The sequence below is a fragment of the Phaenicophaeus curvirostris genome, chromosome 24 (genome assembly GCF_032191515.1).
Source record: "Phaenicophaeus curvirostris isolate KB17595 chromosome 24, BPBGC_Pcur_1.0, whole genome shotgun sequence".
Lineage (NCBI taxonomy): Eukaryota > Metazoa > Chordata > Aves > Cuculiformes > Cuculidae > Phaenicophaeus > Phaenicophaeus curvirostris.
The window spans coordinates 6,264,197-6,289,511 of record NC_091415.1 but is presented as its reverse complement, the minus strand read 5'-3'; the positions used below and the strand labels follow the sequence as shown (position 1 = coordinate 6,289,511).

Here is a 25,315-nt window from a genome sequence, read left to right as displayed (position 1 = left end):
AGGATGGTCTTCCCTAGCTGATCCCCTCCCTGAGCTAAGCAAGAAAGAAGCAGGTTTCTGATGGCACTTTAGATTCTAAAGATCTGGCAGGACAGAGACAAGTGTTACTCACAGGACTCGGAGGCTGGGCAGCTGCTGGCACATCCCTCTGGGGAGTAAGTGGATGCCTGCGCGGGTCAAGGTCCTAGAGGAGTGGAGGAGAGAGAAGAAATGGTGTTACTGGGAGTTCAGCGCACAGACCGTGTGACCTGCAAGCGCAACGACCAGTCCCAGAAGGTGGCAGGAGAGGCAATGTCAATGGGATAATGAAATACATGGAGAGGAACAAAAAAACCATCTGACTTGGAAACGGGCATTGCTGCTGGATCTGGTAAAGGTGGATATTCCTATAAGAAACTCTGGGATGTTGCCAAGTTCTGAATTCGCTGCTGTCCTTGGCCATATTGAAGGCAAGTGGCAGTGACCTCTGTGGCTCTGCCACCCCAGTTTCAAATCTTCCAGACTGGTGATCTGCCTGGAGCTGTGACTGCCTCAGAAATGCCTGTGTTGGGGATGGATGGTGTGTTCCTGGGTCACTGAATCAAGGCACGGCCAGGCCACACTCCTGGGCTCGGGTAGTCAGCTCTGCTCCCAGTTTGGGCTCAGCATCTGGACCAGTGCCCTAGAGAGGAGAACTGTGGGTGGCCAGACACAGCATGTCCTCCAGGCTCCTGCTCTCCTGGGTCTGCTGGTGTGAGGATAGGAGCAGACCAGTTCCAGGAGCCCTCAGCCTGGGTGGCAGGTGTCTAGCACACATAGACACCGCACTACACCACCGGTGCCAGTCCCAGCATGGGCAGAGACTCTGAGTCTCAGCAGACCGCGCTCAAGAACTTCACCCGAAGTCTCATTCCTTCACAGATGCAGAGGGAAGGAAGAAAAAAAATAAATTAGAGCACACTTAACAGTATCGAGAGAGCAACTCACAGAAAGGAAAGCTGCTTTCAGGAGACACAGGGGTGAAACGAAGCAGAGAGGTGAGCGACCAGGGAGAGGCAGAGCTGAAGACAACCAACTGCACAGCACTGCGAAAGCTGTCCTCGCTGACACAGCCCGAACCACCTTGAAGGAGGAAGAGCACAAATAGCAGGGTAAAAGGGAGAGAGTTGCCACTCACAAAACTTCTAGGCTGGTGGTGCCTTTAAGGTCTGGGAATTCTCTGATGTCTGTTGCGCCATTGAGCGACCTGCAGAGAAACGAGTGTGGAGTGAGGTGGACAGAGGATCCAGAAACAAGTACCCAGGGTCCCAGACCCATCAGCCATGGTTGCAAAACTGCTTCCTCACACTTAAATGTGGCGATCAGAGGCTGAGATCCAAAGGTGCCCCTCTCATCAGCTTGCCACCACCAGCCAGGCAGCAGAGCAGATGGCTCACATGGAGCAGATGCATTGAGCTGGAGTTGGGTTTTTCTATGCAAGGAGGCTTGGCAAGCTTAGACCCTTCCCCAACCACTGACATTCTTGCCATGATCTCTACCCAAATTAAATAAAAAAAAAGCCCTTAACAATTATCATGGGGAATGTAAGCAGGGCATCCCACCCAAGCCTCCCAGAGTCTATGCATTTGGAACTAAAGAATGCACAGGTATTTGAAGGATTTATTTCATTTGTCTGAGCATGTGTTCCTGCAGCAAGAAGCTGGGTGAGGCTTACAAAGAGAGATTTGGAGGTTGCCTCTGCCTCAACAGCTAGTGCTGTGCCATAACAGGTTAACTAAGAGCCAGCCAGTCCAGACCAGCCAATGTGGAGCAGCTGTTCTAGTCCAGATGGTGCCCACCACAAGGTGGTGGCCCTGGAGCAGGGTTGGGGCTGTACGTGTGAAGGAAGAACTGTCACTGCTGGGTGCCCAGTAAGATTATTTGTGCCATGGTGTCAGCGTTATGGGACATGTGTTCCTCTGCTTCTCCATCTTGTGGAGGAAGGCAGATGCCTTCAGGGGCTTGCTTAAGCAGCAACAAAAGCTGTGGCGCTTGTGAGTGGGGTCTTTGCTGGTGCTAATGCACCTGTGGAGACCCTAGAAGGCACCAGTGCCTTAAAATTATTCTTCCTCAACAGGAAACATGGGGAGTGTCTACTCCTTGGCTCACTGCCTTTGGGGCTGGCCATAAGAGTGGCATCATGGTCTTCTACTGGCACGTGGGCTCTAGAGAAGTTGAAGGGAGAAGGCCACTAAGGTATCCAGCTCCCAGGACTTGCAGCCTGGATGTGTTACCTCTCCGAGGATGGGCTTCTTGAACTTACAGAGTGTGGAGCTTTGGCAAGTACTGGAAAGCTGATTGTCCAACAAACTGGATGGGATTGTCATAAAAATGGCTGCAAAAGAAATGAGTAGCTGGTCAGATTTTGCTTCACATGAAGAGAAGATGCTATTACAGGTCAAGAGCCTTGAATCAACTAGTAAGCTATGTAGGAGGTGCTGGCTCTCCTGTAAGGAACTTCTGTTTTCCGGCTAAAACTTTCTGGTTTTTTCTGTTGCTTGAAAATTGAGGTCTCCTGCTGCTCTGGAAAGGCCCTTAGGGTTCTGTGAATCAGGCGGGCTAGAAAGTTGCAAAGCCCTCCCTCCACACTGCTATGGATCTGAAACTCTGCTGGGAAACGCCTTGTACTTGATGACACTTCCTCTTGTCTTACGTATCCACAGTACTGGTATATTTCCTACTTGTCCAGTCAGTGGAGAGGATTGAGATCTTCTAGGATCCAACTAGCTTTGGGAGGAGTTGAATCACCTCCTACAAGAAGCACTTTCTCACCACCAGCTGTGAAACACTTTAGATGGACGGATCATAGAATCAAGGATTATGCAATGGTTTGGGTCAGAAGGGACCTTAAACATCATCCAGTTCCACCCCCTGCCATGGGCAGGGACACTTCCCACTGGTTCAGGGGGTTCAGAGCCCCATCCAACCTGGCCTTGGACACCTCCAGGGATGGGGCAGCCACCACTGCTCTGGGGAACCCAGGCCAGGGCCTCCCCACCCCCATAGAAGAACATTTCTTCCTAAGATCTCATCTCTATCTCCCCTCTTTCAGCTGAAAACTGTTCTCCTCATCCTATCCCTGCACTCCTTGATCCCTCCCAGATTTCCCGGAGCCCCTTTCATTACTCCTTTCAGAAAGCTGCTCTAAGTTCTTCCTGGAGCCTTCTCCAGGCTGAAGCCCCCAATTCTCTCATCTGTAAGTATTTTGGATGTATCTCACTCCTATGCCACTCCAAAGATGGTGTCCAAGGAAGATGGGGATGAATCAGGTTTGTTTGTACTGGAGCAGTGACTGTTTTCACCCAGTGTCACCACGGCTGTCCAGATGTTGGTATTTCTATAATTTAAGTCCAGACTGGCCAAGCAGAGCTTTTCTCACTTGCCAGGACTTCCAATATAGTGTTGTTCAGAGAAGAACTGTTCAAAATATTTGCCTGTGCATGGGTCAGAGGGGCAATGCACTGGCAACTGGCTGTATGTATCTGCAGAACTCCATGTCCATGGACCTGGGGTGGACACAATGGTCTGGTGGGATACAGTGTCCCACCTCCCAGCCACAGCTGTAGCTGGCTAGCAGCTTTTCTAAACACAAGGAATAAACACACGCAGATGTCAACCGGGGCTTGGAAAATCCTGTTATGCATGGTGAGATTTCCATGCAGACCACCCGTACATTGTTCCTTCCTTGTTATCAGTCTGTTCTGCAGCAAAGTTCAGCTCGGGGGAACGGAGAACCCACAGCAAAAATACTGAGGCGAAGCTGAGAAGGAGATAATTTCAGCTTGCGTTGGCCCATGTACAACAAAAAGTTGTGGTCATGCTGACAGCTGTCAGAAATACCAACCAAAGACTTATGGAAATGCCCCTTTCCCGGAGAAGCAAAAGTTTAGGAAACACTGTGTAATTATCTTACATTGTTTGGAGGAGGGGATTCCCAACAAATGCGTTCTCTGGAATAGCTCTGATGTTGTTGTTATGAAAACCACTGTTGGAAGAAACAAATATCTTGATATTAATGAATGAGAAAGGCTCAGACACCTTCTTTCCTCGACACACTTAAAGGCAGAGAGCCTTCAAAACAGACACAAAATAGGAGGTGTAGGCTTTGTTCCACCTGTAGCATCATCCTATCAAGAGAACAAGGTCTGTCCCTTAGCAGGACAAAGCCCTCATTCTTCTGTGTTTCCTGTGTGTATGGCTCGGTGCTCCATACAGCACCCAACTGAACTCACCAAGAATACAAGGACTTAAGGTTTAACACTTCACATGTCAGGAAACATGAGCCAAAACCCCACACTTGTTTTACACTCTCCAGGAACTGCAGTTTTATGCAGGGTCTATTCGTTAGAGCTCCACAGCTGCCAGCCAGAGCGCAGCATATCATGAATAACTGACCCTTACGACTTTAAAGTATTTGTAGATTTAGACGTGATATTTTTGGTTATCCTTGAGAAAATCATTATAAGCAAACTTTTTCAGCAGAAGAGAGCTCTGTGGCTGCAGTGTGAGCTCCTGCAGACTGAAGGCAGCTGCAGGATACTGCATCCAGAACCAAGACCAGGCTCTGGGTGATGCCCAGGTTGTTTAATCCCAGAGGAGTCTGCATGTGTGGTCAGTTGGATGGCTGCTTGAAATTTGCCTCTTATTTAGTGATGGGCATTTCAAAAGCCAGCTCAATGTGGATTAAGAATTTTATTCTAATGGCAGAGTAACGATGATGCCTGGTCTGATCTGAGAAACCTCAAAAAGAAATTGAAATTCCAGTAAAAGAAAAAAATAATGTCAGATTTTTACTCCAAGTCTCCTAGAAGAACCAAAGTAGCTGCTTTTGTCACACTCCAGCCTGTCAGTGTGATACAGTCTTAGAATCCACAGATGCCGTGGATCCACATCAACTCAACGAGGCATCATCTTGGGTCTTCTTCCCTCACGGGTGGTAAGTACGGTCCCATTTTTAGTGTCTCTCAGGCTTACTGGTTAGCAGAGAGAGAGCCACTAAAACAATCATAACATTTTGTGATTCCCTATTATAAAGTTATCCTAAGGGAGACAGAAGAGTTTCTGCACATCAGAGGAGGTGGCACAGGGCCTGCAGAAGCCATGGCCTCACAAAAATGCAGGTAACTCCATGGTTGGAGTTTGTGCCCAAGGAAGCATGAACATTAGAAGCAGCTGGAGGCCAGACAGACTTGGAGTTCCTTGGATACCACAGGAGAATGAGGAGCTGCAGAAAGAACCTGCTCCAAGCCTGATGAGACATCTCCAACACTCCTCCACCAGCCATGGTGAGGAGGCTGATGGTGAAGTGATTAGAATGGATGGAAATTGAGGGGATAAAGTGCTTTTATAGCCATGGCAGAAAGGGCTAGGAAAGAGAAATGAAAGGCTTGGACTGAACGCTCTCCCCAAGTCAGGGCACATGCGATGGTCCCTCTCCATCGGGGAATGCTTTGAAAAGAAACAAATAGAAAATCTCACAGCTCCTGCAGTCGGCCCAGAGTCTTGATAGCTCCAGGGAATTCCAGCAGCTCATTGTAGTTTAGATCCCTGAAAGACAGAGAGGGAAAAACATTCATTAACATGGCTGTAGGAACTCAACCGTGAGTAACTGTGCTTTGAAGGCATGGAAACTTGGTTGTTAAGCATGGGAGACAGGTTTTTCCTACTGTGCTGATCCAGACACGGTCTGGAAATAAAACCTCATGCATTCCTATGGCAGGATTTATTCCCTACTAGGAGCACTGTCAGGCGAGAGCCAGTCCAAGCTGTGGCTCTGCCATCTGGACTCCTTCTCCCCAAGTCCCTCCATGTCTGTCTCTGGACCATGCTGCTGCTTTACATCCCCAGAATGCCTTGTCCCCCTCTCCCCGGGACTCACCCCCAGGTACTATGGCTGTGAGTAATTCTTCCTGTCTTTAAAGGTCAAAATGAGATGTTATGATGGATGAGAAACACAAGAGCAGCTTCTGTTTTGTGGGCCCCACCAAAGGGCTTTCTCTGGGCTTCCTTGCTCTCAATCAGGAGAACTTTCCTTTGGTCCTTGTCCTGCAGATGCCGGAGCTCCCTGCCATTGGGATGTCCTGTGGTTGTGACCAGTGAGAGCAGTGGGTATGGGAAGATCAAGACCTTCTTTTGATGGTTGGGTTGAACCCCACAGTGGAAACTGTGAGCCAAAGGTGGAAGTGAAGCACAACAGGCATTGACGCTGCTGAGCATTTAGTTTAATTTACGGTCTAATAAATTAAGTAAAATATAATACATTGGTCACAATGACAAATGCACAGTTTACCTGCCCTGACTTGATAACCAGAGGAGATACCTGAGCCTGAATGAAACCCCATGGGCTGTATTTGTTCTCCAGGGATGGGCTGGCATCTCCAGAGAAGGATTTATTTGAGCTATGGGGCAATACTGGCAGCCCTAAAGCCTCTGAAGATACCGATCCAGCTGGCGGCTGGAGGCAGCCCATGGAGACTGGCTGGGCTTTAGATGTGTAGTTCTCCTTCTCTGGCAGACCCAGTGCTCTCCTTGGAAAGGGAGTTCGAGGTGAAATGGTACCATTTGACCCCATCCCAGCCATCCCACAGACACTGAAGCCTGAAAACCATGCGACTGCTTCCTACCTGCATGAAACTCACTGAGTTTTAAGTGGTAGATACTTTGGAACATGAGGGTAATTACTGGCTCCTGGAGATTACTGTATAATTACACTTAATGGACCACAAAGTAATTACTATGTAACCTGGATTGTGGTTTATGGAACAGAAATAACCCTGCATTTACACAGCAATGAGCTGCTGCCCAATTACCTTGTAATTCTCATCCTGTAGGCCCAGGCATGGTAATTACATCATGATCTCTCTTGGCCCCTCTCTCTCTTGCACAGTCTTCTCCTTTACCAGTGTCCCAGCTCAAGAATTACTCTACAGCACCGCCTTGGCTTTGCCCTGTAGGTATTTACACAGTAAATCACCCCAGAGTCTCTCCAAATTGTCTTCCCTCGTGCCTTCCAGGACTCCAGGCTTATATGACTTATTCCATATCTTTCTTCTGAGTTTTTGACCCATATCTTGTAATTCCCTAGGACATGAGGTGGGCCTGGGTGAGTTTTACCTTGTGTAGCCTTGAAAAGCTCCCTACCAGACCTTGTTGCTGGATTCCTTTTGCCGCGGGATGCAGCAGGTCCTGCCATGGCAGGGTTTGTCTCCTCACACACACCAAGGGCTATTTTCTCTCCTCCAGTTACAGAGGGAGCCTGGCTGCCTGCACTACGTGTACCGGGTTGAGCAAATGAATCCTGCCCCCATAGGACCTGTACCTCAAGTGCAAGTGTCTGGAAAGCGTTCACGTAGTCCAATAATCGGCAATCAGCAGGAGAGGAGCACAGGGCTGGTGATGAGATCACAAGCTCTGCCTCCCTGACACATCCAACCAGAGATGCCGCGGCAGAGTCGCAGCACACACAAAACTGCCGTGTGTGTCCCCCAGGGCCCAGAAGTGAAAGAGGAGCAATGTGTCCCCTCCTCACGCCAGCTCCCATCTCTTAGAGGTGAGTTCTGTACCTCCTACATAACTTGCTCTGACGCACTCAGTTCCCATCTGGGTCAAAGCAGATCAATGATTTTTCTGTCTTCTCTGCTTGATTCCCAACTGATATGTCTAAGAATAAATAGACCAGCACATGACTGCTCAAACACCTCACTCTTTGCAAGGTGCACGTAGCTCGTTATCAGCCGTGTGGATGCTCTTAGCCGGTTTCTCTCGCTGGTACCTGTCAGGTACCCATCACTGTCACGGCAGGGCAGGACTTTTACAATGCACATCCCTTGACCGAAGCTCAGGGAGGAACAGGAGTGGATTTCCACAGAGAATGAGCAATTAGAAGTGCAGACAGAACACTGCTGGGTGTTTGAAAGCATCAGTCAAATTCCATTAACCTACAGATCCCTGCAGTGAATGAAATCAGAGGGCATTAGCAGCCTAAGTTGACTGACAGTCCCAAATCTCCATGTGCATCTATGGTGTTTAATACCTTTAAAAGTCTCACCCTGCAGTGACTTTCCAAGGTCACAGCGAGGTTTCACAGCCGCGCAGGAAGCGGCAGAGGTCACTCAAGGCTGGGCGCGTGCCTGCACAGCTTCCCTTCCTCGTATCCTAGAGGGACTGGGATGAGCCTGCGTGATGCTGAAGGACCAACGCTAGCGGGGAGGCACTGAGACCCGTCCCCACAGAGCACTCAGCCCATCGCCGGTGTCACCAGCACTGTGGGAAGCTCTGCGTGATGACACGGCATCGAGTTTCTCTCCAGCGATACCCGACGTGTCTGTGAGCAGCTGACAGATAGAGAATATTGCCCAACAAAGAGGAGGCTTGGCTCACCTGTGATTCACTAACAGGAAAAGGGAACTTAGATCTGTAACTACTATTATTTACAAGGAATATTTCAATGTGCTGTAATATTTGCTCCTGTCTTTCTCTAAAAAAATGCATTTCCTTTCCAGCCCACCTCTCTTCCAGGCAGGCTGCTCTTTCATCAGCAGATGAACATTTTGTTTGTACCTCCATGTGTGTGCAAGTATGTACAGGACCAGTTCTTCCTGAGCAAACACACACCTTTCCCAGATCTGGCAGCACCTTGGTGCCTCCCTCCCCCCCCACACCTGACAGATACAAAGAGCATTGTGTTCAGCAGCTCCCTCTGGGTAAAAAAGCCATCTCTGAAAGTTGGCATATACCGGGCTTATTGGAAAGAGGAAATGCAACCAGGTGTAGTCATACTACTCCAGCCTGGCTGCCAGCAACCCCAGTCTGTTCAGGAGAGACAATGTGCCTCTTCTCCTCCTGCTGCTTCCTGGTTTTCAGTGAGGTGAGCCTTCCTCCCAGAAAACAAACCCAACTGTGTTCATTAACAGCTCCCCTGAATGATGCTCGCAGCCGACTGCTCTTGATCCGTGTGCCAATTGCACCGCCCTGACTTGCCTCCAGCGCTGCCCTGTGCCAGCCCCACCAGTTCCAGCAGGGTTCATCTGGTTGCAGGAGGCTGGAAGAAGACAATACCTGAGATGTTCCTCAGGTGTCATCTCTACCCCACAGTGAGGTGGCTCTCCCTGAAGCCCAGATCCAAGACAGGACACAAGGGGCAGCTTCCCTCTTCTTTCTTCTTCCTTCCTGAACACTGAGTCAGGTTCCAGTTCAAGCAATGATCCAGAAATGGCTTCTGTTCTTCACTGCAGGGGAAGCTCTGGATGTTTGTGGCACTGAGGAAGTTTCTGCTCATGTAGGGAAAGTCAGCCCTCAGGTGTTTCTGCAGACATCCGATATCAGCAGGGCTACATCCACGCCAGACATCACTCCTTTCTGGTTGCTTTCCAGAGCTTCTTTCCCCGTGTAGATGGGAAGGAGTCTGGGCTCAGTGGGTCGGGAAAGATTTTGTGGTTTGACTTCAGTGGCAAAATATTTCTCCACTGAATGTGTCAGGGAACCATATGTCATTTCCAAACCTTTTCCAGGGACTCAGTGGATACAGGAAACGGACGTGCCATGGAAAACACCTCCAAGCGTCCCCCATTTCTCCCTGCCTTATCTCAGCTGCTTGGACAATGCTTTGCTGGTTCCAGCTCCATGTTCTGACACTTCCCCACAGGTTCCAGCTATGGGAAAGCTGCAAAAAGCTGAGCTTGCCACACAGGTGACACTATCCCCACTTCCATTGCACAGAGAGGGGCTGTGGGGCTGGCCAGGGGTGCCTCTTGGCCCAAGGGAGATGGACCTGGCGCTGCTGGGGTCTAAGCTGCCCTGGCTCTGGGGTCTGCCCCGAGGATTTGCACGCTGCATTTGAGGTCTCCTGGCTGTGGGGTGATGTCCTTATTAGCACATCTGGGAAAGAGGACCCAATGCCAGCATGACCTGGATGCACCACGGCCATGGCTGTGCCAAAACAATAGGGAAGTCTCATAACAAAGAAAGAAGTAATGGGCATGGCATAAGAAAAAGAGTTTTCTCCATTATCAAAGGCTGTTTTTTTGGAAGCCAAATCACCCAGCCAAGAGATTCAGAAATGATGTGCAAAAGGAATTACTATAAAAAATCACTTTCCTTAGCTGGGCTCCAAGTTACCAGCTCCAGGCATCACACTGGGATGTCGAAAGGAGCCTTGTCTTTTCTTCCAGTTAAATGAAAATCTCTTAAAAGTCACCCAGTCTGCCCAAGACACAGCAACCTGGCTGGCTTTCCATTGCTGTTATTTCTAGAGTGAGCCTATAGCTTCATTTTTGGAAGATCTTAACCAACCCTGTTGTTTATTTAGAAATAGAAGTGAATCGACATCAAAGGCAGAGTTATTTTGAGCTTTAACTGCCAGGGTGATTTGAAGCTGACAACATACAGCCTGGAACTATTAATATCTTCAATCAGGCCAAAAGGAGAAAGAGCGGAAAGAGTCTCAGGTCAATTTTCTGCCTGTTAGGGGCTATTAGTGGTTCCACGCAGGAAGCCAAACAAAAAAATTATATAGTACTATAAATTCTTCCATAAGCCACAAAACACCACAAATTTGCAGCTAATAAACCTGAAGATGCAGTAAGATTAGAAGTTGGAGACAGGACATTTGCTGACTATTTCAGTGCCAGTGCAACAGAAGATGCTCCTGTGCTGCCCTGGAGGGAGGCTTCGCGCAGCCTCTGATAAGAACTCGCGTTTCCACCTGTCCTGTGCTGGCACCTAATCAAGCTGCCAGTAAATGTAATTAATGCTGCTGCTACTTGTGCTGGTTACTGTGGCCAAATCAAGCACTGGAAATGATTTAATTGGTAGTTTGAAACCCCAAGGGGGCCGTTGGGACCATACAATTTGACCTCTCGCCCAGCACCAGCCAGCCAGCTTTACCGAGACGTCTCATATCAAGGTCATGGCTTGTGGTTGAGCTTGAGCTGAGAAGAGCTGCCCGATTAAAGTAAGGGAGGGGAGGTTTAGACTGGATTTAAGGAAGATGTTTTTCACACTGAGGGTGGTGAGGCACTGGCCCAGGTTCCCAGGGAAGCAGTGGAGGCCCCATCCCTGGAAAAACTCCAGGTTTGGTTGGATGGAGCTCTAGGCAACCTGATCTGGTTAAAGATGTCCCTGCTCCTTCAGGGGAGTTGGACTGGGTGGGCTGTAAAGATCCCTTCCTACATAAAGCATCCTACGATTCTGTGATTCTATGATTTAGGCATTAATCTGGAGTACCATTAGGTGCCCTATTTCTCTTGTGTGTATCAACATAAACCCTGCTCTCCTGGTAGCAACTCACAGGTGTGGTGAGCGTGCGCCCTTCCCCAGCACGGTCAGTATCATGAGATGCAGCAAGTGACTGTAATAACTGAAAGGAGGGAAGGGGAATGTGAAAGGAGCCAGAGCACCTGTCTGACTCCAGGCAGCCTGTGAGTCACGTGCCCATCCCCTAAACGGAGACACGCAAGAAGGGGTTACTGAAGTGTGTTCAGAAGAAAGAAAAGACCTGTCATAGGATTCATAGAATTATAGAATCATCAAGGTTGGAAAAGACCTCTAAACTCATCCAGTCCAATCGTCAGCCCAACCCCACTGTGCCCCCTAAACCATGTCCCAAGTGCCACAGCCACAAGGTTTATGAATGCCTCCAGGGATGGAGACTCCACCACTGCCCCGGGCAGCCTCTGCCAGGGCTTCATCACTCTGTCAGTGAAGAAATTTTTCTCAATATCCACACTAAACCTCCCCTGGTGCAACTTGAGGCCATTTCCTCTCATCCTATCACTTGTTACTTGGGAGAAGAGCCCAGCACACACCTCACCACAACCTCCTTTCAGGAGCTGCAGAGAGCGATGAGGTCTCCTCTCAGCCTCCTCTTCTCCAGGCTAAACAGCCCCACGCCTCTCAACCACTCCTGACAAGACTTGTCATCCAGTCCCTGCTTCTCCTGGTCCCCCAGATTCATCTGCTGGAGTCAGTATTTTAATTCATGAAACTAGAAAGGCAATTCGTGTTCTAGAAAGGCAATTTTTTGGCAAACTAATAGGAGAAGCCAGGCAGTGATGGAGTGTGACAGAGTTCCTGAGGGTCCTGAAGGAGCAGAGATGGATCCTCACACTGCAAGAAGGTTGTCAGGTACTAATGGTACCTGATTTCTGCCAGGAACCACCTCTGCACATGGATTCATTCTGACAGCTTAGCCTCTCACGTGGTGTTGCACCATTTGAAAGGGTGTATGTGGCATTGAAGGTGCATTCCTGGAGTGGGGGGACCTGTCTGTTGGTCCTGCCTTGTACACACGCCTGCAGCTGCCAGTCCTTCTTCACACAGCTCTGTTCTCCATTTAGAAATTCAGCAGCACCCAGAATGCGTCTGTTCCAACTAGTATTTCTCTCTGTTCTTTAACTGACAAAGGTACTGGATTAAATATGTTTTCAATCCTGTTTGATTTATTTAACAAGATTGAAATAAGCCTTGGAGAGTGGAATCTCGTGGGGGGTCCTGGGAGCACAGAGGCTGCACTTGTATCGTTTACAAGTCACAGAAGGGGCTGTGACCACACAGCGGAGACCTTGGTCGCTGGGATGCACAGATGAGAACCATGGAGCTGATGACTCAGGCAGGGAGGCACGGACAAAGCGTCTGTCCTTTGCCAGGCAGGGGGAGAAGGCAGGCTCGAGGAAGCCTGCTTTGCAGTAGAGCATTTCCAAACCGGGAAGGACACCTATCCTGCAAGGTGCACCACTTGCTGCTGCTCAGCCCCTGGCCCTGCTGCAGTGTGCTGGCAGGAGGGAGTATGGGGTGAGGGCAGAGCTGCTGTGCATCAGCACATCCATAGTGCAAACACCTGCAGCTTCCTCTGCTGCCATTTCAACAGTGCCTGTTCCTCCTTTCCACAGGCAACCAATTCAGTCTTACACCCCATCCCTCCTCCAGCATGGACAACAGATCCTGTTCAGGTGCTCTGTGAAGGGGTCTGTGTACAAGGGGAAGGCTTTGCACAAAATGAAGCCTGAGGAGCCAGAGAAGTTGGGGACCCCTGGCAGGTCATAGCAAGCATGCCTGGAGGTTTGGGAAGACTCTGTCTGTCACTGCAGTCTGTCACTGCAAGCTCAGTGGCTCCAGAAAGCAGGGAACCAGGCTGGAGAGCTGGGGGGCAGGGGTGGGGAGTGGGGCAGGAAAGGTAGCATGAGGATTTGGTGGGGAAAAGGAGAACAGGCAGAGTCCTGGGAAAGGGATGGGCCATAATACATGGAAAACATCTTGTCTACCTTTTCACGTGGGCTGGCTTCACTCTCTGTCTTTCTTCTTTCTAATCTTGCAAAATATCATGTCTGCGTGGGGTCATGTTCAGACAAAGCTCAGACCTGGCTGGAAGGTACCTGGCTGGTTCAGAGCCTGAGCTGCATCACTGAGGCCAAAGTTCTAGCAGTCCAGACTTCTGCTCTTGGGAGGAGATGCAGCATACAGGGACTGGCTGGACCATTGAGACCACAGGAGGGAAGCGGCTGGTCCCCATGCTCCCAGGCAATGCTTGGTGCATTTGCCAGTTCCTTTTCGCAGAAGGCTTTCTCTGTTTGGAACAGTCACCTTCACTCTATGACCAGAGTGGGCAGTGCATTTTGTAACTCTGGTTTTGGACCAGACACGGGGATCCGTGCAACCAGGGCACTGAGCTGTGGTCCCTCTCTCCAAAAAGCCACCCTCACCCTTCCTTTCCCCATATCCTGAATCTGGGAGCCCAAGCCTCTGCTGAAGCCACTCTCTCCTCTGGCAGGACAGCGTGGGACCATAGAGCCAAGCTGCCTCTGATGAGCTGCCCAGGAATCCACACTGACACAGCAGGGCTGGAGATTCAGGATGCTGAGGGAGGAACAGAGCAGCTCAGGGCAGCGAACAGAACAACGTTGGAGAAGCCAAACCCGTCAGCTACTTTGGGAATCACACGGGCTGGGATTAGCAACAAGAGACAGCCCAAAAGGTTTCAAATTAAACATGCTAAGGAAGTCAAATGTCACTTGAGGAGCAAGGTAGCACGTGGCGCACATTTTTCCAGGAGATCAGCAAGGCCTGTCTGACCATAAAATGGTTAAACAATCCTTGTATGAGCTATGGTGGAGATATTTCCCATTTCCTCCTTCCTGCCTTCATTGCCTGAGGTGTACTTTATATAATTTTTTTTTCCCCTCCTGTAGAAAATCCATGTCTCCAGAGGAGTTGGTAGGTTCCAGCTCTGCTCTACATTTACAGACTCAACTAATTACCTGGATAATAGGGCAGCGAGCTGCGAAAGCCTGTGGTAAAGGCATTTCCTGTGAGGCAAGGTTAGGCAGATAAAATGCCTGGAGCCAGAGGGTTTTGGATTCAGCCCTTCTGGGAGACGTTTTTAATTTATTAGTGATATTTTTTTAAAAAATAAATTAGAAGGTTTTTAAATGAACGGAGATTTGCTCTTTCCAAGTGATTTATCTCCTTTGCCTGACAAGTCAGGGAGCTGGCAGGGTTGCAGATGGGGAGGGAGAAGTCGGAGAGGTAAGAAGCAGCAGGGTCACGTCAGGCAGAGGGGATGGGCAAGGGCTGTGGGGCCTCTCTGAGCTACTTCCCCATCACGGCTGCCTCTGAGAGGGGTCAGAGATGCCCAGGCAGAGGAGCAGCATTATCGGGGAAGATTCCTGCTATCTTGGCCATAGCCCAGAGACCTTTGGGATTTTGGACTGGTCCTGTGGAGCAGCCTGTAGTTTCTCATCCTTGCTTCTACCCCAGGAGCCCCCTCAGCCCTGCTGTGGGGTGGGGAGACAGGACACTGCCGAGACACATTTTCTCTCTCTCTGCCAGTGTCAGAGTCTTGTCCAGCTACGCGTGCCAGGGCAGGGAGGAACCCTGACCCCTATTTTCCATTCATCCCATGCTCCATGTACCTAGGGGACTCGGCCATGCCCATGGACAGGGCCACTGGGAGGGCCATAGATCTTATTTTTGCATTTCTCCCTTGCTGCCTTTGCCTCAGTGGCCCAGAATTGAGCCTTGAGCAGGTGTCGGGGGATGTGTGGTGGCCTTTGTGATGGGAGACCCTGCATGTACCCATGCCAGGGTGCTGCTTGGCACTGCCAGCCCATCCGCACCCGAAAGCCACACTGTCCCCCGCCTGCCCCGTATAAGAGGAGCCAAGGAGTTGCCTCGATGGATTTCCTCACTTGTGTGTGTGGTAGCACTTACGGCCACACCACATCCCCTCCCTGCTTGGGCGAAACAATTCTGATGGGAGAAAAACCACTTCCTTCTTTTCTTCAAAGGGGAGCTCCCAGCCCAGGGGCGCTGTCAGAAAGGTTTTGTGGAAGACATGGTAAGATCCATGCAGGAACCTCTCCGCCCCTTCAGCTGCACTGCCTGCTTCTCTCTGGTATCTGCTTTGCACACCAGAAAAGGGAGGAAACGCTAAATCATAGAACCATAGAATCACAGAATCACAGAATCACCAGGTTGGAAGAGACCCACCAGATCATCGAGTCCAACCATTCCCATCAATCACTAAACCATGTCCCTCAGCTCCTCGTCCACTCGTCCCTTAAACCCCTCCAGGGAAGGGGACTCAACCCCCTCCCTGGGCAGCCTCTGCCAGTGCCCAATGACCCTTTCCATGAAAAACTTTTTCCTGATGTCCAGCCTAAACCTCCCCTGGTGGAGCTTGAGGCCATTCCCTCTCGTCCTGTCCCCTGTCCCTTGGGAGAAGAGCCCAGCTCCCTCCTCTCCACAACCTCCTTTCAGGTAGTTGGAGAGAACAATGAGGTCTCCCCTCAGCCTCCTCTTCTCCAGCCTAAACACCCCCAGCTCTCTCAGCTGTTCCTCATAAGGCCTGTTCTCCAGCCCCCTCACCAGCTTTGTTGCTCTTCTCTGGACTCGCTCCAGAGCCTCAACATCCTTCTTGTGGTGAGGGGCCCAGAACTGAACACAGGATTCAAGGTTTGGTCTCACCAGTGCCGAGTCCAGAGGGAGAAGAACCTCCCTGGACCTGCTGGTTTAAGCATGTTGGTGTTTAGACCTAGGATTTGGAGCCGGGCTCTGAAATTCCACTTCCATTATAGCTTTCCCCGTGGCTGTCTGTGAAGTGCTACACACACACATGGCTTGGCTCTCTGGAGGGATTTCATGCATTCACCCTTCCATCCAGGTCTGATCCATGAAACATTTATAGAATCACGGAATCACTGAGGTTGGAAAGGACCTCTCAGCTCATCCACTCCAATCCCACCTTGCCCACTAAACCATGTCCCGAAGCGTGAAGGCCACATGATTTTTGATTCCCTCCAGGGATGGAGACTCCACCACTGCCCTGGGCAGCCTCTGCCAGGGCTTCACCCCTCTGTCAGTAAAGACAATCTATTCCATGGAAGCAAAGGGCTAAGTTCTGTGTTATCACAACCTATCTAATGAGGTCAAAGTCAAGCACTACAAGGCATGAGACAACCATTCATCAGCCTTTAGGTTGCATTTTGACTGCCTGCAGTGCCCAAGGACCTTAGGGCACTGGTCAGCTCTCTGGGCAAAGGTGATAAGGAGAAAACCTGGGCACAAGACCAGTGTCACTGGGGAAATTCCTGTCACAGGGTTCCCTCCATGAGGAATCCTGTTCTCACACAGTGGTGGGGACCTTGGCTCCTGTATTAGCACCATGCAAGCCTTTGGATGTAATTTTTTTCTTGCTGCTCTGCTGAAAACACAGCCGTGTCTCCCACCACACTGTGCCCAAGCCCTAAGAAAGGTCTGAATGTTTCCAGGTATCAGTCTCTGTTGCAGCGAGGCTCCTTGCTGCAGCTGATTTCACTTTACATCAACTCTTCCATAAGTGTACTGGACTTAGGCTACAGAACAGGCACAATCTAATCCCTCTCCCCTTCTCTCCACCTTGTCAAAGACTGAGGAATTAAGTACAACTTCATCAGGAAATGTAACAATTAAAATTCTTCCATTCAAAAGGCAGGAAGCTGGTTGTGCTACCCGATATTTTACAGCACACAACAAACAGCCTATAGAGCAGTGTGCTCCTGGGCTGGCTTGACAAGGCAAAGCAGGAGCACTGAAGAGCAGTCTCAGCTTTTGGACTGTCTTGCTCTTGCTTATAGAATTGTAGAATCACAGAACCATCAAGGTTGGAAAAGACCTCAAAACTCATCCAGTCCAATCGTCAGCCCAACCCCACTGTGCCCACTAAACCATTTCCCAAAGTGCCACGGCCATATGGTTTTTGAACCCCTGCAGGGATGGAGGACGCCACCACCCCCCTGGACAGCCTCTGCGAGGGCTTCACCACTGCCAGGGAAGAAATCTTTCCCAATAACCAATCTAAACCTCCCCTGGTGCAACCTGAGGCCATTTTCTCTTGTCCTATCCCTTGTTACTTGGGAGAAGAGCCCAGCACACACCCCACCACAACCTCCTTTCATGGAGCTACAGAGAGTGATGAGATCTCCTCTCAGCATCCTCTTCTCGAGGCTAAACAGTCCCAGGTCCCTCAACCACTCACAGAACCCCTGGTCTCCAGACCCTTCCCCAGGTCCATTCCCCTTCTCTGGACGTGCTTCAGCCCTTCAATGTCTTTCTTGTGCAGAGGGGCTCTAAACTGAGCACAGCTTTGCTTTTCTCCTTCATCTCACAACCCCACTCCACCCCTAGAGCCCTCTTGGGATTCCCCCACCCCACTGCACTTTAGTCCCCGCTCTGGGCATGCCCATGGGTTGGGGTTGTCCTTTCCCTGGTATTTAAATTCTCTGTGCTCAGTCAGCCCTGCTCCACTGCATCTCCCTGGGGCACCCCCTGAGCTCACGCCCTATCTGAAGGATCCAGTCCATTACCCAAAGGGGCTGCAGGAAGAATGTGTCACGTAAGAACACTGACACTCTGCTTTACTCCGTGTCTTTGAGAGGGGGCTGAAAAATGCCAAGTATCACTTGCTTTGACCGTCTAAAACCTGGCTTCATGGCTCAGCCATTCTTCCCACAGTCCTGCAGGGCTGATCTTTGTCATCTCTCAGGCTTATGGGAACTGCTGAGGGAATCTCACTAGGTTTCAAGGCTGTTTTGAAACCCTGCTGGGAATCTGGCCAGTGTGCCTTTGACTTGCTTCCAGCTTGCCTGCCCAGGTTTCCTTCCCAGGAAAGGAGGCCGAGGGGGCTGGTGAACAGCCAGATCTTGCCCTGACAGAGAAAGTTTTCTTGGAGTTGCTTTCTCCATCTACAGGCTGGTGTTGGACTGGTTGAGACCTGGCAGGTGTTGCACATTCAGCCCAGCTACCTGCCCTCATGCTTCCTTCCCCTCTCCACATCACAAGGGAAAACACAGAGCTGCTCTTGCTCTGTACCTGGCAGGGCTGATGTGCACAGTAGCTGCCGGTCAATGAGGGGAAACATGAAGTCATCCATTATTCAGTTGACAGTTGGGCAGGATGATCTTAGAGGTCTTTTCCAGCCTTAATGATTCCGTGATTCTATGATCTGGCTTCACTTTACCTCTTCCTAAATCTGCTGTCCTTCTGAAATATCAGGGCCAAGCCCTCTCCAAGAACAGAGGAGCTCCACTGGGATCTGGTTTTGCAGGCATGATAGGACTTGGGGTGGGCATCCAGCATGCCTGTGTACAGGCAGCTTGCACAATGCTGTAAGTGCTGTTTCTCTAAAATTTCTGGTTGCTTTTGATAAAAATAGAAGTTCCCTTGTCTAGCTGACCATGAGAAGAAACATTTCCCTTTTTCTGTACCTAAAACTTCTTAGGCTATTCTGAAAAGCCCCAAACATTTTTTTTTCTCTCAGCTTCTACAGTTTTTCACCTATTACACCTGGCTTATAATCAGTATCTGGCCACAAATGCTCATTTTGGGAACCCTGGAGAAGTTTCTGTCTTCACTAACTCTTGCCATCCTGCTGCCTTCCAGGAGGTAGTGCCCACAGGGGAACTGAGAGCAAAGTTTTGTTCCACAAGCCAATAAAATGTGCTAAGTGCTGTCAACAGAACACAATCATAATTTGAATTAAAGCATACATGCAGAAACTTTAATAGTCTCCACATGCACAGCAGTTGAGAGGTGGTAGGTACATGCAGGTCTAGCAGCTCACTTGGGCTGTTGCAGCCAAATGCTCAGCTGGTTTTTGCCACAAAGCTTGTCCAGGTTTGGTCAGCAGTGCAAATGAGCGCTGGAGATTAACACCATGGGGATGGCTCCATTTGGAATCATAGACTTGAGGAACGGTTTGAGTTGAAAGGAACCTCCAAAGCCCATCCAGTTCCTCCCCCTGTCATGGGCAGGGACAGCTCCCACTGGATCAGGGGCTCCAAGCCCCATCCAACCTGGCCTTGAACCCCTCCAGGGATGGGGCAGCCACCCCTGCTCTGGGCAACCTGGGCCAGGGCCTCCCCACTCTCACAGCAAAACATTTCTTCCTAAAATCTCATCCCAGTCTTCCCTCTTTTAGCTGAAAACCGTTCCCCTCATCCTATCCCTGCACTCCTTGATCAAGAGCCCATCCCTAGCTTTCTGAGAGCCCCTTTCTGTATTGGAAGCTGCTGTAAGGTCTCCACGGAGCCTTCTCCTTTCCAGGCTGAACAACCCCAACTCTCTCAGCCTGCCCTTTTATGGGAAGTGCACTTGAGGAGCAATGTGTTCCTCAAAGATCTATGATTTGAAGTATCTGCTGGCCTGGAGTTGAGGATTACATGCTCAGGCCAAAAGGAGCAGAAGCCAGCTCCACTCTCTTGAGGACACTCCTTTAATGTGGGATGCAAATCTGGAGATCTTGCCACTGCACTGTTCTTGCTGCTTTAGGCAGCTCGCAGAGGACGGGGCCTGTGGGATACTCACACGTAGACATTCGGGCCATCAGAGCCTGAACACAGGCAGGCAGAGCCCCACTCCAATCATAGAATCATAGAATCACCAGGTTGGAAGAGACCCACTGGATCTTCGAGTCCAACCATTCCCATCAATCACTAAACCATGTCCCTCAGCACCTCGTCCACCCAGGGTAGTGGAAGCCCTTTAGTCTTTCACACAGTAAATAAGTGGCCAACAATTTCCCTGCAGCTCCATCCTGCTTGGCATGGGCAGCAGGGTGGCTTTAACCACCTTGGCTGCAGAATAAGTTTGACCTGATGTAAGCTGTGAAGTTGTTGCATGATCTCCCTGGGTTATAGCCCAAACAGGTTTTTCTCCCACCAGCAAGTCCTCCACTCCCTCCAGTAACCTTTGTACCTTAGTGCTGCCTGGATGTCACGACTCTGCCCTCACATATTGGTCTGGGCCAACCAGAAGTGCCTGGAGAGAAAACCAAACAGGCACAGAGATGGGGGAGACTCATGGGTCACTGGACAAAACCATCCTGCATCATCCCTGGCATGGTTCAGCTGAGCCCTTCTGGGTGACCCTAGGACGTGCCAGTCTGAAATTGAGAGACAATGTGTGTCAAGGTCCTGCCCTGAGGAGTTTGTCTAGAGACCAACGGTTTGTTTGCTGCTTCCGTTCCCACTCGAAGGCTGCTGCTGGCTCCATGCTGGGCACAGAGGGTCCCTTCCTCCTTGAGTGGCACTTGAATGCTGGGAAGCATTACTTCTTTCTGCTACGAACCACACTTCCTAGTTCTCCCTGGCAAGGAGTGAGGGTCAAGTGTTTAGGACACTTTGGGAACACGTGCATATGGTAGGGACACTCCCTGACTGGGGCGTGCACGTAAGCTTTCTGGATTGCACCAGGACCAGACATGTCCAGGGCCTTGGAGTTCCCTCCCAGTGGCTACAGCCACATGTGCAGACCCCTCTGCAGCAGCAGCACATGCAGACCAGCTTGCACTGGCACGAAGTCCAGTCTGCCACCACCCCAGGCAGCATCACACCCTGGGCATCTGCTTGCTGTTCTTGTGCTTGGAGCCAGCCATGCTCAGATCGCGGTCATAGAATCATAGAATCATAGAATCACCAGATTGGAAAAGACCCACCGGATCATCGAGTCCAACCATTCCCATCAAATACTAAACCATGTCCCTCAGCACCTCATCCACCCGTCCCTTAGACACCCCCAGGGAAGGTGACTCAACCCCCTCCCTGGGCAGCCTCTGCCACTGCCCAATGACCCTTTCTGGGAAAATTTTTTTCCTAATGTTCAGCCTGAACCTCCCCTGGTGGAGCTTGAGGCCATTCCCCCTCGTCCTGTCCCCTGTCCCTTGGGAGAAGAGCCCAGCTCCCTCCTCTCCACAACCTCCTTTCAGGCAGTTGGAGAGAGCAATGAGGTCTCCCCTCAGCCTCCTCTTCTCCAGCCTAAACACCCCCAGCTCTCTCAGCCACTCCTCTTGTTCTCCAGCCCCCTCACCAGCTTTGTTGCTCTTCTCTGGACTCGCTCCAGAGCCTCAACATCCTTCTTGTGGTGAGGGGCCCAGAACTGAACACAGGATTCAAGAATCAGCCTCACCAGTGCCGAGTCCAGAGGGAGAAGAACCTCCCTGGCCCTGCTGGTCATGCCATTTCTGATCCAAGCCAAGATGCCATTGGCCTTCTTGGCCACCTGGGCCACTGCTGGCTCCTGGTCAGTCACTGTCAACCAAAACCCCCAGGTCCTTCTCCCCCAGGCAGTTTCCAGCCAGACTTCTAGTCTGTAGCTGCCCAGGGTTGTTGTGCCCCAAGTGCAGGAGTGACCAGGCAGTCGGGCTGACCCAGAACCACCAGCCCTTTCTTGTGGGCTGTGCTGGAGGAGATGAACACACATGAGCTCTTTAGAACAGAGGAACAAACAGGTGACTCACAGGGTTTCCAAGCTGTGCAGCCCATCAAAGCCATTGGCTCCCAGGCTTTGGATCCGGTTATTGTGCAGGTGCCTGTGGAAAAAACAGAGACAGTCAGTGGAGGTGAACCTGGACATGCCTGACAGTCTGATCTAGGGACAAGAGCCATACTTCTTTTTAACTAGATGATCTTTAAGGTCCCTTCCAATCCAAACCTTTCTATGACATCCTGCAAGTTGAGCACAGCCTGGTCTGGGAAGACAAGGGGTATTATAAGATCCCCTCTTTTGCCTCATGAGACTCAAATTAGGTGAAATAGTGCTTGCAGAGCAGCTACAGAGCTCCCATTTCTCCAGAGAAATCCAGGCTGACATAGGAGTTTCCCTGAGACCTCTACTTCACAGCTCCTGGGTGACTTTGGATGAACGTGCTCAGGTAAGAAGTGTCAAGCAACTCTCTAGATCTCACCTGCCACTGAGCCTGATCCTACAAAGTGCTGCGTGGCTTCAACAGTTGTTCATAGGCGCTGGGTGCTACCTGAGGACACAGTCATATTTAGATTCCTTAGAGCTTTAGCAGCAGCAAGAAGTTAAAAATCATCCTGCTAGTCACAGTTTATTATCTCGCAAAGAAATGAAAATGCTGTCAGTTCCTGGATTAGCTCCAGTTTGATGGCAATGAAAGTTGCCTTTGGTTTAATGCTTCAGAGTGTCTGGGTGAAGTGCAGAGGCCATGCAACAGGCTGATGCACATTCTCTACCCTAAGGCAACAATTTTTCCCCTGTTCCACTTCGTCCTGGTGCTACATGCCATGAACATCTAGTGCTTAAGGGCTCTGGAGTTCCCAGCCTTAATGCTGGTGCTAGAAAGCCATGTGCTGGGGGCCCCTGTGAAGCCACCTGGAGTATTTTTGCCTTGGATGCTCCACAGGTGATGAGTTCCCCTGGAGTCCAGTTTGCTGGGTTCTTTGTTTCCATAGGACCCTTACTCCCGCGTCTCAGATTTTTGCAAACCCAACGCCTTAATTCCTGGATCCGTCCTCTCCGGTTGTCAGACACTGTGCTTGTGTGCACATCAGAGTATTTTTGCCATCTGGATTCCTTTACAGCTGGTGGGAGCCACATGGCTCATTGTGCATCTCACTCTGAAATGCCACTCAAGGGCAACTCAGAGTCTTGTGTAGAGAAACCCTGGAGCAGCCTGAGGAAAACCTGCTGAAAAATTGAAGAAGGCAACTCACTGCTGCCCAGCCTGCACTTCTACCAGCCTGCTCTTCAGCACATTCGTGATGTCCACTCTTGCACTGGGATGATCCATGTGGATAAATGACTAGTGAGGAGGTAAGGTCCTCTGGGGCTGGATACTTTAGTTGCTCTCCGTCAGTGTAGGTTTTTCCATCAGTTCATTTTACAGTTCAGAGTCTTCTTTAATACAGACTGCCATGTGGTTCATCTGCTGCCACACTACTTGCCTTTGGGGTCCTTTGTTCCCTTGCCTACGCTCAGGGATACACCAGCTTTGTCCAACTCTGCTGCCTCCTTCCAAGACCCTGAGGGAGACTCCATACTGGCAGGTGGATCAATGACTTTTTCATTATTTGCTGCTTGATCTAAATCTGTCTTGGCTTGAAAAACCTCTCGCTCCACCTGGATTCAAGTGTGAGCTGTTTGGCTGAGTACAGGCAGCTCCTGCTGCCAAGTATTCTCGCATAAAGCAGGAGGGAGCTGGGAGTGGAGGAACAGCCAGGCTTTAGGGCAGCCTGGTAGGGGCTTGCAAAACAGAAACCAGCCAAAGAGGGATGTTTATCTTCGGGATGAGAACATACAAACAGAGGAAGGGGAAGGGAGGGAGGGAAAAGACGTGTGATAAAAAAATCGTTTGCTCCTTGGAGCAAAGGGGAAGAAAGAAAAGGAAGTTGCCCGCAAGAAAACTCGTTTGATTGTGACTCCTAGAGGAGAAAAGAAGCTGAGATCAAAATCAGAATCTTACAGGAGAAATTGCTCTTTGTCACAAGAAAAGAAGTTCAAGACCAGATGGTTTCCTCTATCAAATGACATGGGATGGCTTCAGATCATGTTGCCCTTACCTCACTTGGCACTTCCAGTGCATGATGGTGCCAACAGTTTTGTGTCCCTTTGAGCACTGGATATTGCATTTGGCAAACTGGGGGGTTGGATCTGGACTCGCTCTGTAACCACAGCAGGAGGTTCCACAGGAAGCCCTTGCCCCATATCTCTGCTGCGAAGGGACAGTGTAGGGAAGAAGAAAATGCTGAATGCCAGAGATGTGAGCTCCCTGGAGCTCTGTCTGGGCGGTACACAGGACGCCTTGTTGAAGCTCAGACATACTGAGCAACTGCCTGCTATCACTGGAGTCAGGCAAGGAGACAGAATAGAAAAGCAATCACCTGCTGTGTTTATATTTGGCTCTAAAGGGCTTAGTTTGGAGGCAGAGTAATGGAAATCACCAGAACCATGTTCTTTGTTGGTGACTAAATTATGAGGGTCATAAAATAATTTGCTGTCCAAGCTGAACTTTAGAGCTGTTACTCAACAACATGGCAACAACAGAAATAAGACAGCTGGAAAGGTAAACACTTGAAAAGATGTCCCTTTCTTCCATCTTGACTTTTTTTCTCCTCTAGTAAACAAATTTTAACAAGTGGAATTGCAACATCATCAGTGTATTTCAATTTGAGCTCAGCCCACACGACGTTATATTCTGCCCTGTAAATTACAGCTGGTTTGATAGCAGCTTGAGATACTTGGTTCTGGGCAGTAAACAACCCTCTTGTGATGCAAAAACACGCCAAGTCTTTAAGCCCTTAATGTTCCTATTGGAGCTCGTATCCACCGCCGTCCTCAGTAAGATCAATGAGATTTAATATTTGTGCATCTCCCTTTTCAGGCCAGCGCCACGGAATGAGGTTGGGTTTGGAGAGTCTCTCACTCATGAGAGTAGCTTTGCCCAAGGGGAAGAAGGGCAGTCATTGCTTTTTTGTGGGCTGGCATGTAGACTGTTTTTCAGTTATGGACCCCGATTAGAAAACAGGGGTCTCTGTTCCAAAGCAGTTTTCACGACACACCTCTGGCAGGAGGGCAGAGAACGTGCCCCATATAAAATGCTGTGTCAGGTGAACCTGAGCCGTGTTTTGATGCAAAGCAGCACGCACTCCAGTGGCTGCAGAATTCCATGTGTCCATAAGCCCGTCCAGAATGGCTAGAGAGGGATGATTCATCTTGGTTGCTCTCTCAGGTGATGAGACATCAGAAGCACATCTGAAAAAGCCCAACCCTGCAAGACTCCTTTGTGTTCTCTAAAACCTTCACAGCAGTTTCTAGAAGGAAGATAATCTGTCCTTGCCAGAAATTTCTTAACATAAATCGGGCATAAATGAGGTCTTCCCAGACCATTCCTGCTGCGCTCCTAGCAGAGTTTGTTTCATTTTAATTTCAATCCCTTTTCCATATATTATTCCAGTGGATTAAAATATCCTGGAGAACAGTCTCATACTGAAGGGAGAGGCAGTCAACACAGGCGTTAGCATTGTGA

The 25,315-nt window shown here is 50.0% G+C and overlaps 1 protein-coding gene across 1 annotated transcript in view; it reads right to left on the bottom strand.

Moving 5' to 3' along the window:
* LGR6 (leucine rich repeat containing G protein-coupled receptor 6) overlaps positions 1-25,315 on the bottom strand; it is a 151,521-nt gene that overhangs the window by 22,784 nt on the left and 103,422 nt on the right. The window contains exons 6-11 of the mRNA XM_069875745.1: positions 21,785-21,856; positions 5,497-5,565; positions 3,932-4,003; positions 2,282-2,353; positions 1,157-1,225; positions 113-184 (exon numbers count right to left, since the gene is read on the bottom strand). Of these exons, the coding sequence (XP_069731846.1) occupies positions 113-184; positions 1,157-1,225; positions 2,282-2,353; positions 3,932-4,003; positions 5,497-5,565; positions 21,785-21,856 (426 nt within the window). The remainder of the gene's footprint in view (positions 1-112; positions 185-1,156; positions 1,226-2,281; positions 2,354-3,931; positions 4,004-5,496; positions 5,566-21,784; positions 21,857-25,315) is intronic.